Raw genomic sequence first — 17,320 nt, 5'->3', positions numbered from 1 at the left:
AGAGCAGTGTACACAAAGTGTGTCTATAAAGCAGTGTACACAAAGTGTGTCTGTACAGCAGTGTACACAAAGTGTGTCTGTAGAGCAGTGTACACAAAGTGTGTCTGTTTAGCAGTGTACACAAAGTGTGTCTGTAGAGCAATGTACACAAAGTGCATCTGTACAGCAGTGTACACAAAGTGCGTCTGTAGAGCAGTGTACACAAAGTGTGTCTGTAGAGCAGTGTACACAAAGTGTGTCTGTAGAGCAGTGTACACAAAGTGTGTCTGTAGAGCAGTGTACACAAAGTGTGTCTGTAGAGCAGTGTACACAAAGTGTGTCTGTTTAGCAGTGTACACAAAGTGTGTCTGTAAAGCAGTGTACACAAAGCGCATCTGTACAGCAGTGTACACAAAGTGTATCTGTAGAGCAGTGTACAAAGTGCGTCTGTACAGCAGTGTACACAAAGTGTGTCTGTAGAACAGTGTACACAAAGTGTATCTGTTTAGCAGTGTACACAAAGTGTGTCTGTAGAGCAGTGTACACAAAGTGCGTCTGTAGAGCAGTGTACACAAAGTGTGTCTGTAGAGCAGTGTACACAAAGTGCGTCTGTATAGCAGTGTACACAAAGTGTGTCTGTAGAGCAGTGTACACAAAGTGTGTCTGTAGAGCAGTGTACACAAAGTGCGTCTGTATAGCAGTGTACACAAAGTGCGTCTGTAGAGCAGTGTACACAAAGTGTGTCTGTAGAGCAGTGTACACAAAGTGCGTCTGTATAGCAGTGTACACAAAGTGTGTCTGTATAGCAGTGTACACAATGTTTCAACACCTTTCACGACTGTGCGTCATAAGAGGAACATCGGCACTTGTAGACGTTTTTGAATTTGCGACTTTACCTCAGACTCTGAAACTGGGGTGGAGAGCAGGTGTGGAGCCACCCCAGGCTGTGCCCGGGAGGGAGCCTAACAGAGAACTCAGCAAGCGCCCTCCTGCTCTTCAAGCCTAATGGAGCTTTCTCCACGTTCTGTTTTGATGGGGTCACAACCAAGGGGAAGAGAACCACCAGTTTGTATTCTACAAACCGTACCTTTCTCTGGAAACCTAACCATTTCTTCCTCTTCCTAATGAGATTTCTTAAATTGGTCTTCTGTTCCATCCCCAAAGAGAACTGTCCAAGACGAGCCGAAAGGAAAGCAGAAGGCCAAAAGAAGTATTCTCCAAATTAGTTTATAGTTTGATCAAAACCAATTCCTCAAAATACGTACAAACATAAAATCCTCATCTACTATATACAGGAAACTCAGATAAATACAAAAGCTTTAGGACTTACTACATATTTTAAGATCCCAAGCCTGCGTCCTCACACCCTATTCCAACAAAGCACCTTGCATATTCACGTTGCTTTTCCTGCAGTAAACAGTTTCCGAGCTTTGCGGCACATCTGTTATGTGAATCACAAATCTCTGCCCATTGCTCAGGGTTATGAGGGCTTCTTGTCCCACAGGGAGGCTGAGTTTGACTGTGCTTTCGGTGGCCTTGTCTTCCAGCAACACTTGGATGAGCTGCCAGGGGGACATAGTTAAAAGGAAAAGACAAAGGGACAGCATTATACTAGTCCTGTTTGCAGAATCCACCCACCTGGGGACCTAACAGGAAACGTGTGCAGGTACTTTGCTCCTGCCCGGGGATCCCAGGTTTTTAGGGGAATCCTCGAGGTCTCCTGGCGGATTCTCTGGGAGGTCCGCCCCCTTCCGCCCCCAGTCTGGAGACGAAGGAAGAGAGATGGCTCGTGTCAAGTGCCTTCAGGAAGGGAGTGAGGCTCTCCAGTTTTTGAGAAACATCCTGGAGCTGACACCCTCCCATAAAGACCCCCTCTACCATTCCTCAAACATAAAAGTAGGTTGGGGGCAGGGCTTGTGGAAACAGTTGCCCCTCTGGTTGAACTGACACTAGACTTGGCAGTAAAGGGTTGCAGAGGCTCACACTGTGAGATGGCTCATGTACACACCTTCTCCCTTTCCCCGCCCCCTCCCCCCTCCCCTCACTGACCTGCCTACACCACGGTACAGGGAATAGGTAGGGAGGCGTGGCTGTGTTTCCGCTCAGCTTTGGGGGACTGGGAAGATTGCAAAGCTTTGAGCATAACTTGAGGGTGGATATGAATATCTCATCCTGGTCTGATTTAATCAACAAATACCCCAGAAATGAATATATTTTTCAATGATGTGCACAAAATAAATGTTAACTTCAAGACTCACAAAACATCTCTCTCCAACAGCTAACAATACTCCCCCCCCCCCACACACACACATACATGTGTGCATGCCTCAAAAATCTGTCTCTGGGCTTGTGGGATGGATGGTAAAGGTGGTTGCCGCCAAGCCTGATGAGTTTGATCCCTGAGATTTACATGGTAGAAGGAGAGAATCAATTCCCACAGGCTGTCCTCCGACCTGTACACGAGCACCCCACCCCCACCCCGCATGAAAAGAAATGTAACAGGCCGGGCATGGTGGCACACACCTTTAATCTCAGCACTCGGGCGGCAGAGGCAGGCAGACTGCTGTGAGTTCGAGGCCAGCCTGGTCTACAAAGTAAGTCTAGGACAGCCAAGGCTACACAGAGAAACCCTGTCTCAAATAAATAAACAAATAAACAAATAAATAAATAAATCTAAACAAACCAACCATCTTTATCTTTGCCCGCAGCAGGGATACAATTCACCCCCTCTTCTCTCTCTCTCTCTCTCATACACACACACACACACACACACACACACACACCACACCACACACCTTTAATTCTGAGAACATGAAAATTAAAAACCTAGTTTGTCTTTTAAAAAGATTTTCCTTATTTGATGTCATCCACAGCTCTGACTTTTTAAAAACATGCCTTGGCATTTAGACTTTTGGAACATTTCCCTGTGCCCAAGACTGACAGACGAATGTGTCGATCTGGAATGCTGACTTCTGTTGCTATCCTCGGCACAGGGCAGCGCTAAATTGTTCCGAGAATGAGGCGAGGCTGACACAGATGTGCAGCGCACGGGGCATTAACTCTCAGCAGATGGGACGCGGGAGGCGGGGGTGGTGGCGTGTGTACCCTTTTTTTCTTGGTGATGAGCACACATGCCGAATAATGAATGCAATGAAAATTAGAGGCGTGTAACTTCGGTGTTGGCTTGTTTAAGTCATTACGGCTAATTCAGCAAGCGTGAAGAAGCAGAGCGACTTTAATTAATCTCTAATGCACATTACCTTGGATTATCTGTCATTCATCTGCTTGTGCTGCTTTATTACGAAGTTCAATTACGTTTTTAATATCTTCTCTATTGTTTCCGCCAATTAAACAAAAGTCAAGCCCCATTGTAATAAACTTCCGAGAGCTACGCGGTTCGGGGGAGAGTTAAGGGCAGGTACTCCAGGCAGGAAGCTTGGTGGGAGAAATACCAATAATGACTATAAAGGAACCAGCCCCCTTAAGGCCAAAGTCTGGAAAATGTAAAAGTCGGCCTACTCAGTCCTCCCTTAAAGACCCCCATTAAGGTGAAAGCATGTAAATTTCTAGAGGGTCCAGCTTGAACCAAGGACAGACAGATATCATCAGATCACTGTGTGTGTATGTGGCAGGGACAGGAAAAACCTTGAAGAGTCCAACTTGACTCAGGGTTAGTCTGTGCTCAGAGTCCAGCTGGACTCAAGGACAGCCAGCTGTGTTTAAAATTTCCACTACCCCTCCCCAACTAAAAAAGTTCCTAAACGCCCCCTGTGACTGCTTCAACCAATCTTTTCCACAGGAAAAGTCCACAGGTTAACTTGCCCGTCCACCCATTATCCAACCACCAAACGCCAAGACTTGTAACTCCCTGCTTGCAGCTTTTCTGCCCAAATGCCAACCAATCACATACTGTAAAACTCATTTCTTTGTCTAAAACCTATAAAAGGCCTGTGCCTCTGTTTCTCGGGGTCTGCAGCTTGAAACAGCTGAACAGACCCCATCGTGATGGCTCAGTAAATTCCTATTCCTATGCGTTTACATCGGCAATGGACTCCGTCTCTTAGTGGGGACTCTGGGAATAGACTAGAGATGTCTCTAGAGGTCTCAGTCTTAGAACTAGTGGTTGGTTGGATGTTGTTCTTAGGATTTTTAAAGCATATTACCATGACTGGCCTGTTTAAACCTTATCGTATGGAGTTAAACTGATGCTCTGGGTTCTCAGGTAACATGTGAAGAGGTGACATTCTGGAATCTGTGTGCAAGCTTGCACACTTACTGAGTCATCGAATTTAGAATTAATCCCACGGGTGAACAGAGGATGCTGGGAAGGTCAGCCCTGGAAAGGCATCCCGTATAGGTGCGAGCCCTGAGCTCTCCGTGGGTGGCCTTGGGAAGGCCGCTGCTGCACCATCTGCAAGCCTCGGTTGTGTCACTGTAACACAGCTGCTGACACCGTCTCTCCCACAAAGCTGCGTAATGCTCTTTGCCTGATCTCCACCTGGTGCAACTGTGGCTCAGGAGGTGAGGGTTCACTGATCACCTTGCTGACTCAAAGGCAGCAGGCAAACTTGACAAGATTCTCCGCATGGCCAAACTTCACTTTGGTGCTTCTTCTAGAACCATCTATGCACTTACGGAAGTCTCTAGTAAATTTGGGAAGATCCTTCCGCCTTTGATAATCTATCACCCTCTATATATGGTTCCTCAGCCTTCACCACTCCCCAGGAGAGAGCTGGTCACCATGGTCAACCATCAGGGACAATCCTGGCAAGCTAATTTACCCAGAACCACCCTGACTTCTAATGGCCCCATTTTAGTTGTTTCCATTCTCTGACTGCTCCTTGGTGCTTCTTTACTCTGTTTTCACAGTCAAGCAAGACCCTGTTGGGCGGTCCTGGGTGGTCCTCATACCCACCACAGTGGACTTGAATCAAGTGTGCCTTATCGTGTTAATCAGTGTCCCCAAATGATATTTTTTTATCCGTAACAAAGTCTCATGCTGCTGTCCATACTTTTACTGAATCCAGCAGCCCAGCACTGATGCTGGTGGTTCTGCTGGGTTCTACAGAATACTCGAGACTAGTCTCAGATGGGCCTGCATTGTGTAGAGGGTCATCCTCCTCCTGTATCGCCTTCTCCATGGGGGCCTGGGGCTCCTTTCTGTCAATACTCCTGGAACACTGGCCCCCCACTCTTCCTCAACTGTGGAGGCCCAGCTCCTACTTGCAGTCAGGTCTTTGACTGGTGCGGGCTCCATATTCACTACTTCCTCACCCACTGATTACATCCACTCACACACAAAAGACACCCCTCCCGGGGATGTACACCCTAACAGGATGGCTTCCACGGCACCATCTTTGGAAGGGCTACACTGTTTACCCTTCCACAAGGTGGCTTCCTCTCCAGGGTCCTTTTATGTCCTGTCTTTTTCCAGGCATTTGAAATTCTAAAGAGAAGCCCCACTTAAGTTAGGCTATTAACTGATAAATCTTTCCTTAGCTTTATAGAACCCGGGACTTCTGGTAAACGCTGGAGTGCACAATGGCACTCCATAGACTGACGAGTCTAACGTGAAGCAGAGTGAAATCAGTCCCTAAAGAAGTCCAGAAGTCAGACCATGCTGGTTAGGATCTATTGCAATATGCTCGGCGAGAAGGGGACCAGAGCTGTGCCCCACAGACAGTGAAGATGTGCTTAAAACATGGCCTCTCCTCCTACCGGAGATCTCAGCAGAGCTCGGAGTCAACAGCTCCTCTGTCTTCTCACGACACTGGACGGAAGCTTTTAGACACAGCCGACTGATGAATTTAGCAAGATGAAAAAGTAAAGTCTAAGCAGAGACAGACAGACAGACTCTGTCACCTGAAAGACATTTCCTTGGCTCCCATTGCTGCTTTTCTGAAGTTTGTACTGTGGGACACTTGTTCCCTGGAAGGGCTGTACTTTGCGGATTATCGGATATGAGCAGTTTTCTTATTCATGTGCACAGCCACAGGTGGCAACGCACCTGTTTCTGGTCAGTAAGCACAAGCCATCTCTAGATGGGGCTCTGCAAACACAGAAGGAAAACCAGGGATGGTGACCCAACATCCAATGCATACAGGGGTTGAGGAATCAGGGCTGTGGAAACGACCCAGTGAGGTGCTTGCCAGGCAAGAATTCAATCCTAGAAGCTGTGTGAGAAAAGCACAGGCGTGGGGTGGGGGGTTGGTGAGGGATGGAAACAGGGGGATCTATGACTTACTAGCTAGCCAGCCAGTGAAAGATTCTGTCTCAAAAAACCAAGATGGACACACACACACACACACACACACACACACACACACACACACACACACACACACCAAGAACACACAAAAGTACACGCATGCCCCTCCTCCCAAATTTAAGGGTCAGATTTCAAATGCCATAACGAGGACCCTCCAGAGCTAGATTAAACATTAACAGAAGCCAGCACCAGCCTGTCCTACAGATGAAGATGCGCAGACGGCCTGTACCTAATGGCGACATAAAAGATGAGCCAACGGCAGAGGCTTCACAGAGTTTAAGGGTAAAATGACCAGCGGTCCCTTCCTAGCCCACAGCAACCGAGTGACAAAGTAAGGTTGGGTACCGTTCACCCTGTCTGAAGCACGCCCTGGGTTCTAGGCCACACAGATTAAACCAAATAATACTGAGGTTAAAGACTTCCTCCTTGGTTGGTCCAAATGGTAGACTCTGTTTTCTGACCCAAGCCTACACCACCCTAGGATTAAGAGACTCCTATGTTCCCTTCAGTAAAAACTAGGAGGGACAAAATTCTCTGGGCCCCAGGTCTTTCTCTGCCTCAGTGTATTGGTCTGTATTGGTCTCCAACACTGCGTTTTTTTCTAGTGTTATTTTAATAAGGTGTGTGCTGCCACTCTCTAGATCTCCCCTCACACCCCCTTCACCAATAATCTCAGAACACTCTTAATCCTCGAAACTCCAATAACTTCTCCACTTTCCATCTCTGTTTGAAAATTCCTTCATCAATGAGATGGAGAACCGACAGTGGGGGCTCTGTGAGATGCTCCTGAGCACCATGAAGGAAAACTCGCTGTTTACAGACTTCACCTTTCTCCTCACACCAGGCATGCCACTGAACTGTATACTATACAGCTGTGCTGACCAGCAGCGGGCAGACGAGCTGTCATAACTGCCCCTGACAAAATGGCTGCAAACAAAGAAGGTTCTGGAACCCTCATCATTGTTCAGTCCATGTGAGGAGTTTTTACTAACTCTCCCTGTGTGTGTGTGTGTGTGTGTGTGTGTGTGTGTGTGTGTGCGCGCGCGTGTATGTGTGTGTCTGCCCGTCCATCTGTGTCTGCCTCTCTCTCTCTCTCTCTCTCTCTCTGCATATCTGTCTATCTGTCTCTCTCTCTCTCTGTGTCTGTTGGTCTGTCTCTTTGTGTATGTGTCTGTCTGTCTGTCTGTCTGTGTGTGTATGTGCATACATGTGTGTTTACCTTATTGCCCGTGGCAGTGTCCACCAGGAAACCCAGCACCTGGAGAACCATGCTGCTTATACCCATAGGGCCACAGCTCTGGTTCATGTGTTTCACTGTCACCTGAGGTGACTCCACACTCCGGCTTGCGCATTCCAATGTTGGCAAAGAATCTAGAGGGTGGAAAAGGGCCTGGTCCGGCTGGGTGAAAAACTGGTCATCTGACAGCAGGTCCTGGAGGCTCCCCAGGTCCTCCTCCTCCTCTTCCTCTTCCTCTACGCACGACTCCAGAATATGAACCACATACTCCAGCAGCAGCAAGTGGAACAGATGCCAGGCGCCTGCACTTAAACAACACCAGAGGTCAGTACACAGGCGGAAGTCAATCGCCAGGAAGCAGATGGCTCTTTGCTCCTTGCTCAACTGAAGGGCTGGGTGCCTGGTGGGGAGGGGCCTTTCAGTCTTGCAGCGAGTCCCCTTCAGGGAACCCTGCAGGTCACTCATAGGCCAGGGTGCCAGTGGCTTGAGCTAACTCAGTAAGAAAGAAGTTAATAGTCAGCTGCTGTGAGATGAAGAAAAATCCACTGTAGCGGAGATGGGTACTGCCTGTTCTGCTCTGTCCTTGATGTTCGCCTGAGAAGCAGAGCCGGAGAGCTGGCCTGTGCAATCTTTAAAGACGCTTACATCATTAACGAGGGAGGGGCTGAGGGAGAGGGGGCAGAAGGAGTCACGGAGCCCAGGGCAGCAGAGGGGACTGGCGACATGGCCTTTGACAAATAGATGCAGAGGTGGTCTGTCCTCCGGGCAGAGCTCAGTTTCACAGGATGGTGCCAGCAACGTGCACTTGGGTGAATGGGAAACACTTGGGTTTTGGCTTGGCCTCAGTTTACAGAGTTGTAAAATAATGAAAGTATACTCTAGAAGTGTGAACTCCATTTTTTTTTTCAATCCAGGGTTTCTCTGTGTAGCCTTGGCTGTCTTGGACTCTCTTTGTAGACCAGACTGGCCTCGAACTCACAGAGATCCACCTGCCTCTGCCTCCCAAGTGCTGGGATTAAAGGCATGCATCAGCATGCCCAGCTTTGGACTCCATTTTTTAAAAAAGCTTTCTGTCAAGTAATGTTTTTGTCCATTTCAAAGCTCCCACAATTCTCCCTATCCAGTGTTCACACATCCTTGAGGGAGGCAGGGGATGAACACCGCCCATGAGAGAATTATCTGACTAAACTTGGCCAACAGTGCCCAGCCTGCTAAACCTTGTGAAAACTTTGACTTTGAGCGACACGCAGAGAGGAGAGACAGGGAGATGGAATGACACCCTCAGAGCTGGGCACTCTGTGGCCACATGGGGTCCTGCTCTGTTTCTTTGCTTGGGTGTTGGCATAAAGTCTGGACCTCATTAGAAGGGGGTGCCTCCTTAACAGTGGGTGCCACCCACATGGTTATGTCTAGCAGCAATCCTCCAAAGAGCTACAGGGTGATTGCAAACTGAGCTAGATTAAGGCTTGCCTTCTCCCAGCTCTGTCTATGTGGAGCAAGGGTCCCGGGCAGCTTGTGGGAGTCTGCCTGACAGGTGTGTAGACTGGGAAAGGAGGCTCTGACTTCCCTCTGCTGTGTTCGTTACCAACTAATTAATTAATTAGTCAGTCAGCCACTAGGACAGAAGCACTGAGGGAGGCAGGGAGGAAGGGAGGGAGGGCTTTGCTCACAGTTTTGGAGGGTTCAGTCCGTCCAGGTGGGGAAGGCATGGGGAGCAAAGCAGTTCACATCGTAAGGTACACCAGTGCTTTGTCCCCTTTATTCTGTCAGGCCCTTGGCAGTTTAGGGCAGGTCCTGATTCTTCAGGTAATCTGCTCTGGAAACCTCTGCACAAACGCACCTAGCGGTGTGCCTCACCAGTCTCCTACGACCTTCTAAATCCACAGAGCTGACATGCTGTCTGCCCCGTGCCCATGAAATACTCGGGACACTGCAGGTGGGGTGTGGGGTAACAGAAGTACCTGTTCACTGCACGATTCTTCCCAGGAAGTTCCCTCCCCACAGCCCCTATGGTTCACCTTCACCAATGGCAGGAGTCTCCTCAACCGAGGAGACCAATCATTGGCCAGGAGGGCGGCGGCACCGCTCATTCTTCTGCCATTTGCACACAGTGGTGGCTTTATCAATCGTTCCTAACCGTTAAAACAGTGCATCAGTGAACGTGCTTCCCCTCCGCCTCTGGGCACCTTCCTCAAAATGTCACAGTTTATCCCTCAAAAGCAGGGACTGAGGCGACACCCGGTCGTTTACTCAGTGGACAATCGCCTTGCCACTGGTAAATACACAACCATGTTTCTGTGTCTACACAGCAACATGAGATTGTGTGCTATGCTAACACTCTTATTACTTATGTATCTTATTGGTTTTCCACTTATTAGCATTTATCTAATGAAGCATTGCTATTATTTATCTATCTACAGCTTTACTATTCCTTTGCTTGTTTTTCCATGTTAGGGCTTGAACTTGGACACATTGAGCCAGTGTTATCCCATGCAGTCCACCTTCAACTCGTACTATAGCAACATCTTAAAAAAAAAAAGATTTGTTTATTTATTATGTATAGAGTATTCTGACTGCATGTATGCCTACCTACCAGAAGAGGGCACCAGATCTCACTATAGATGGTTGTGAGCCACCATGTGGTTGCTGGCAATTGAACGCAGGACCTTTGGAAGAGCAGTCCGTGCTCTTAACCTTTGAGACATCTCCCCAGCCCCCCTTTATTGACATCTTAAACGTGCCTCAAGTCTTGGACTTACCAAAACTGTCTTTGTGGCTCAGGGTCATGGCCTTGCTCACAGCGGTGAGAAGAAAATTCCATTTTAGTTGGAAGCTGGCGGCCAGCTTGATAAACTCCTCTTTGCTTTTGCTTGGCTGTTATTATTTGTATGTAAGAGGAAAAAAATGGCGTTTATGATAAAATCAAGGGGAAAAAACCCCACATTTTCAAATGTACATATCTATCACGAGCTGACATTTTACAAAGGAAACAAAGGGGGAGATGAGATGACTGAGGAAGCCGACTCACTGGGAGGGCGTTTGCCTTGTCTCACTGTATTTTGTCTGCCTCTGGCGCCCTGCTCTTTTCTGAAGGGAGATGAAGGAGCAGTGGATTGAGGGGAGAGGCGAGGTGGTGGTAGCAGGAACCAGGAGGAGTTAGCGGGAGGGGAAACTGTGGTTGGGGTGTATTGTACCAGAGAAGAAGGGTCTAGTTTCAATTAGGAAGGAAGGAAGGAAGGAAGGAAGGAAGGAAGGAAGGAAGGACGGAAGGACAGAACCGAGGCAGAGGCAAGCAGGGGCTATATCAAGTCTTGTGAGAAGGTACAGTGGCTGCTTTGGATGCTAGTCCCACCCCTGTGCCCCTTCGCGTGCATCTACAGACACCGATGAGTCCTAAGGTCTGGGCTCCAGCTGGGCTCAGCACACAGCTGTCTGCAGTGGGGAGGGCTCGTAAGCAAGAGGATCTAAGTTCTATCCCAAAACACTTGAGAAAGAAGACTCCAGCCGGCCTAGCCTACTGGTGAGTTCTCGGCCAGTGAAGGACCCTGTCTCCAAGAATTGCCAGGATGTCCAGGGCCCAACAGCAGCAGCAGAAACAAGAGAGACCCTGCCTCAAATGCAAGACAGAAGGAGAACCAACTCCTAGAAAGTTGACCTTTGACCTCCACACACAGGCTGTGCACTCACACTCCACTCCCACCTATCCCGCCATTACTTTTTACAATGTTTGCAAGGGCCTGGAAGGAGACTGCTCACAGTATATGAGGCACAGTTCCACGGTGTCCTTTGACCTGTGCACACATGTGGACACGCTACCTGCACAGATGAGTGCGAAGCTTGACATTCCTGCTTCATTAGTCACTTTGTATTCCGGGAGCAACAACATGAGGTGGAAAAGCCTCCTGCCGCAGACAGCAGCAACTTTCTTATGACTGATAAAGCCATGTCGGGCTAACCTGACTAAACCACAGCTTGATGGAGGCCGATTAATTATGTACACTTCTTCACTTCTTAGCCATCCTCCACATCCTTACCCCATGTCAGTAATCCTAACACAGAGCTGAAGAGGCTGGTCTCATCTTTGTGTGTGTGTCTGTGTGTGTGTGTGTGTGTGTGTGTGTGTGTGTGTGCGCACACACGCGTGTGTGCATGTGCAGTGCCTGAAGAAGGCACAGGATTTGTTGGAGCAAGAGTTACAGGTGTCGAGTCGCCCTGTGTGAGTGGCTTGGGTCCTCTGGAGCAGCAGCATGTATTTCTACTTGGGGCCCATTTTTCCCACTTTTCCACTGGTTTGTGGGATGAGGGATCAGGCCTGATTGTCAGGATCACTGGGGTTAGCTGCCTGTCGAGCAGCAAGCCTGCTCCAGTCCCTGTGGAGATGGTTTTGCAGCAGAGCCCTCTGACGGAGGTCGAGAGAAGCAGGGAGGTAGGAAAGTGCCCTATTTTATTTTCCATCCCCACATCATTTTTAAAATGAGGCCAGGCATGAAATGTATTACATAAACTTTATGGGGGGGGGATATTGATTTGACCCGAGTTCCTGCACTGGGACACAACAGAACCATAGAGATTCACCATACTAAAGCTCTGTCACCGAGAGGAAACTGAGGATTTTATCTGACCTGAGAGACCAAGAGCGAGTGATGGGCAGAGGAGAAGGGCAGGAGGAAGTGGGTAAGGAGGGGGAAGGAGGGCCACATTTAAGGCCTCAGCTATAACTCTCAGCATGATGCGGCTTTGCTTGAACCTTGGTGGCCAGTTGACTTTTCATCCTTATTTCTTCTTTCAGCCTTTTCCTGTCTGCAAACACTGCTGCCATGACAGAGGATCTTCTCTGGCTTTGAGGGTTGCCCAACGCAGGGACTGTTCTTTGCTTAAATTAACTTTGTTCAATTCACTTTCCCCACAGTGTTTCTTTAGTAGGTACCACACAGAAATGCTGTAGCAGCGGCACTGAAGTGCCCCGGAGAAGCGCCACTGGGGCTCCTGCAGACTAGCTCTCCTGCACGCCGTGTCTGACTGACAGCGCCACGGAGCCCACAGCACTGAGACACGAGGGTGTCTGCGTGGGAAACTCAGCTCTGGGTGTCACCATCTAGGACTGGTCAGTCCCTGCCCTTATGCCCAGCAGAACTCTGGCCATTTGATAGTCTAGGTGGCACTAACGTGTCCATCAATAGATGCTGCCACGTGTAACTAGGATGTTCTCTGTGTAGACTGAGAGCAGCACCGAGTCACATGTGAACTACAACCATGACATGCCGTGAATGAGTGTCCCCAGGACCCTTCTCAGCCTTGGTCACTTGCCATGTGGCCCATGCCTGACTGACCCAGAGGCAAAGCTTGGCTGGAAACAGTGAAATGTCCTGTCTTCTACCACTTTTCTTCCCACCCACACAGAAAACCTACATACGCCAGAGACCATCTCTGAGATTTACCATCTTTCTTACCACGTTTCTCACCGCTGAGTGGGGCTCTTACTGGTAATCAAGAGTGGTGAAGGGAGAAGTGAGGCTCACAGACATTGTAACTATGAAAACACAGGACTCCATCCATCCATCCATCCATCCATCCATCCATCCATCTATTATTTATATTTTTACTTTTGAGGTAGGGTCTCATGTGACCCTAGCTGGCCTCAAGCTTGGTGATGAATTCTGGGCTTATCACCACCACCTCTGGAGGCTGGGAATACAGGTGTGTTAATACAGGTGTGTTAATACAGGTGCATTAATACAGGTGTGTTAATACAGGTGTACATCCCACTAGGTATAGTTTTATGAGTTGGGGATCAGACCTGATCTATGCTAGGTAAGAACTCTACCAACTGAGTCACATCCTCAGTCCACAGTGGGGGTGCTTCCTAAAGGCAACTGGGAAGGAGCGGGGTAGGGGAAAGAGGTTAAGGGGGGTGCGCAGTGGGGCATGAACACCAGCCTATCTGTCCCAGCACAGCACCAGAGGCATGCCCTGTTTCCTCTGCTAGTACTCTGTCAGATGCTAACAACCGAAGCGGCTAGTCACCCCTGACAAGTCCAAGGCTCTGCACTGGCTCTTCTATTGACACTCTTTTGTATTTTTAAAAATCAGCTGAGCTACTTTATAGCAACAAGCTTTTCCAAGGCATATACTTAAAGCAAACTGATGTCATTTTTCTCAACATGGCTCATTGGTGAAGGCTGCCGAGAGGGTGGTAGAGACCAGCAACACATGGTGTCCCGTGCTGTCCCTTGGCTTGAGATGTGAATGGGTCAGTCCAGCTGCTTAGAGGCAGGACTGGCACAAGAGATTTCTTGGTTTAAGATGGTGGCTGAGTGAGTTGGTAGAAATAGGGACAGACCCCTGAAAAGCCTGCATCACTGACATGGTACAAACCTTCGGCTGCCCAGTCACCCAACATCCAGCACAAAATCACAAACAATTACTATTACCTTTTTTTTTTTTTTTTTTTTTTTTTTTACACAGGGTCTGGTTATGTAGTACAGGCTAGTCTTGAGTTCATGATGCTCCTGCCTCAGCTTCTTAACCATAGGTGTGTGCCCTCCACACACCCTCCATGCACCCTCCAAGCACCGCTTGTGTGACTATTTTTTAAGAAGCAAAGAATGGGAAGGGAGCGGGAAAGGGCTTCCTGGCTCTCTCCTTAGGCATTTTTCTAGCTCTTCTCCTGGAGTTACTGTCAGCGTGACTGAGGAGGCCAGGCAGGGAGTGACAGGGAGGTGGAGCAGGAGGATGTCTGAAGCCCTTCTCCGGTTTTCAGGCACAGGGTCCTGGCTCTGGCCTGCTGAGTCTACTCCTCCTTCGGGACAGGCTCGTCTCTGCCCGTGCTCTCTTCCCCAAGCTTTGCCCCTCTTTCCCAGGTAACGCGTATGCTGTGCACCTTCATGTGTTCTCCACCTTCCAGGTGCCAGGATCCCATCTAAGTTCCAGCCCCCACTCAACAGGGACCACACGCATGGCTCTCTCTGTAGCTTCTCTCATGGCGTTCTTGGCCTTCCATGGCTTGCTGTCCGCTTGGTCGGTGATGGGAGTCAAAACCCAGGACCCCAGTGAAAGGAGTCCCTAGAGGCACAGCTGCCAGAGAAGAGTTCACTCCCATCACTGACAGTCTAATCTACTTTTTGTTTCTTTTCTGTGGTCCTGGAAGTGGAACCCTCAACTTCACACAGGCTAAGCAAATGCTGAACCACTGGCCTATACACAGCTGGATCCCACCTCTCCTTTCCTTCCTTCCTTCCTTCCTTCCTTCCTTCTTTGAGACAGGTCTTTCTATGTCATCCTAGTTGTCCGGGAGCTTGCTGTGTTGACCAGAGATCCTCCTGCCTCTGCCTCCCAAGGGCTGCGATTGAAGGCATGAACCACCACGGCCACGCCTTGAGTTTTTTCATCTACTTTATTTGGGCATGTCTGTCTGTAAAACCTCCAAATGGACACTGCTATTCCCAAAGGCGGAGCTTTCCTCCTGTCCAGCAGTCCAGGTGATGCTCATGCCCTTGCCATATGCTCTAACTCTGTTCTTCAAATGCTTATGTACACACCTGCCTACACTCATCTGTGCACACACATCCCCTATGCTAACATACACCTGTTTACCCAAACACATGCACATACATGTACCAAACTGCCTCCCATTTCACACTTCTACTCATGTATGCAACCCACATTCAAACATACAGTACACACACACACACACACACACACACACACACACACACACGAGATATGCAACCTTCCCATCTTGTGTCTTGTCAGAGGTGAGAGGCCATGTCCCTGTCCTGACACCCACACCACCCTGACACACTTGTGGCCAGCAGAGAGCCAGTTTCTCGTGCCTCCAGGGACAGTCCGAACTTCAAAGGGATTCTCCAAAGGCCTGCACTCTTTGGAAACAAAGGATGAATTCTGAGTGAGTTTACCACCTCTGCGGTCATCAAGGCCAGAGTCATGCAGGTAAGTGGTGGGTACTCGAGGCTGTAATTTATCTAGAAGGATCAACACCCACATCTTTCCTGTAAAAAAAAAAAATCAGTTTTTTACCTGGAAGACAAGTGCTTGGAGGTTTGAAGACACACAGTTCAGGAGTTCAGCAAGATCTGTTGAGGTTTCCAGCAAAGAAATTAAACAGCCCAAGCCTGCAAGGAGCCAACGAATAAAAGATCAAATGAACTAGGTACTCATGTTAGAAACCTCGGGACAGACCAGGAGAACAGCACAGAGGGGATCCCCAGGACACAAAGGATCAGTTCTCTGGCTGGATCTGTCATCTCTAGGGTCCCCTTCTTGGAAATCATAGTCCTGTCTCTACCGCTTGTTGCAATGGGATGCCATGCTTTGAGACAATAGCTCCACCTTGCAATTACATGGAGTCTGGCTTCAGATGAGCTCACTGCACAGGGCAGACATGACCTCACCGATCCCTGACAGTTTCACAACAGGCTGGTTTATTAGTGTCACTTACTTAAGCGATGGGGGCATCAAAGGCAGTCAGTGCCTTGCCCGGGGTTGTGTGCTCATACAGGTGGAACCCTTGCCTGTGTGTGAAGTCAGGTCCGGGTCCCGGAAGCAGTGCTGGAGGAAGAGCAGCATGGAAAGCCTTCCTTCCCAAGGGCAGCTGCCCAGCAAGTGTGGCCCTGGGCTTTACAAACACTGGGCCTGCAGGAGCCAACAGTAGCCAGCAAGGTCCCGGCTGTGCTCTGAATCCTCTTTGAGGGTCACGCAGGATGATAGTGGGCACACGCATGTTCTAGGCAGGCCTAGAGGAAGTTTGTAGGCATCTGGGGCCCAGGTGCCTTTACTGGGCTCTATAGGCAGTTGGGGCCGGGGCCAAGTACAGTGAATGGATGCCCATTTAGGTCTTCCAAGGAAGCCAGTGCCCTTGGAGGGGAGCCTTTAAGACTCTACTACTGAGGACTGATGCCCAGAGCTCTGAAACTTGTTTGCCTGAGGAGATTGGGGCACCACAGGGGGGATATCTGGATTGGGGACAGCCAGGAACTTAGGGTCTAGGGACACAAGTGACAAGTGGAAGGGGGTTGACAAGACACATTACCAAAAGCATAGGTATATTTCAGTAGCTTAACTACTAGCACATCCACAGCAGGGTCAACTCTACTTCAAAGTCAAAGAAAAGATTATTTTTCAGGTGGTTTCTATGTTACCCAAACCATGTGTTCATTGGGTCACAGAAACTGCCGTGCTGCCGTGTGACAGGGGCACTCCGGGTGGCCCACGATGAGCACAGCTGACATCTGAAGGAGCTTGCTTCTTTGCAGGCAGCTTTAGCCACAGCTGAGAGGACTCCGGGAGGGATTGTGCCTGAGAGGGAGAAACTTCTGGGCCTTCCTGAGGCATGCTGGCCAAGAGTGGAGCCTGGCACCCAGTGCTAGCTTCAGGTAGCTATCAGCTCAGCTCCCCTCCTGAAAGGCACTTTGGGAAGGCTCTTCAGTCACTATCTCTGTCCCTGCCCCACACCCCAAACACACACAGTGTGCCACCATAAATTGGGCCTCTTTATAGAGGGGAGATTTCCCTTCCTTGAAAATAGTCACAAGTATTTGTCATGAGGGAGGAATCTGGCGCTCTGTATCAGTTGTTTGTGGAGTCCTGCCATGGCGAGCGGCTTGACCCCCGTACTGCACGTTGTTAGAATTTTCCTTGTCTAACTGTGGGTCATCAGAACCTGGTAATGCGTGGTGCTAGCTCCATTCAGTCACACAGGATGGAAGAGACGCTTGGATGTGCACGCATACAAGGCAGATGCAGGAATAATCTCCCCTCACCCCCATAAGGGGGATGTCTGCAAAGAAATACAGTCAGGCAGCAATGTCCGAGGCCGC

At 49.2% G+C, this 17,320-nt stretch overlaps 1 protein-coding gene across 1 annotated transcript in view; it reads right to left on the bottom strand.

Annotated features, from left to right (window-relative positions):
* Positions 1-1,190: 1,190 nt before the first annotated feature.
* Positions 1,191-17,320, bottom strand: part of RFX8 (regulatory factor X8) — a 62,380-nt gene continuing 46,250 nt past the window's right edge. The window contains exons 12-15 of the mRNA XM_084755020.1: positions 15,522-15,616; positions 10,244-10,358; positions 7,467-7,786; positions 1,191-1,541 (exon numbers count right to left, since the gene is read on the bottom strand). Coding sequence (XP_084611146.1) covers positions 1,347-1,541; positions 7,467-7,786; positions 10,244-10,358; positions 15,522-15,616 — 725 coding nt within the window. The 3' untranslated portion in view covers positions 1,191-1,346. The remainder of the gene's footprint in view (positions 1,542-7,466; positions 7,787-10,243; positions 10,359-15,521; positions 15,617-17,320) is intronic.

Source organism: Acomys minous, assembly GCF_964271855.1.
Source record: "Acomys minous genome assembly, chromosome: 13".
Taxonomy (NCBI): Eukaryota; Metazoa; Chordata; class Mammalia; order Rodentia; family Muridae; genus Acomys; species Acomys minous.
This window is presented reverse-complemented; position numbering and strand designations above follow the sequence as displayed.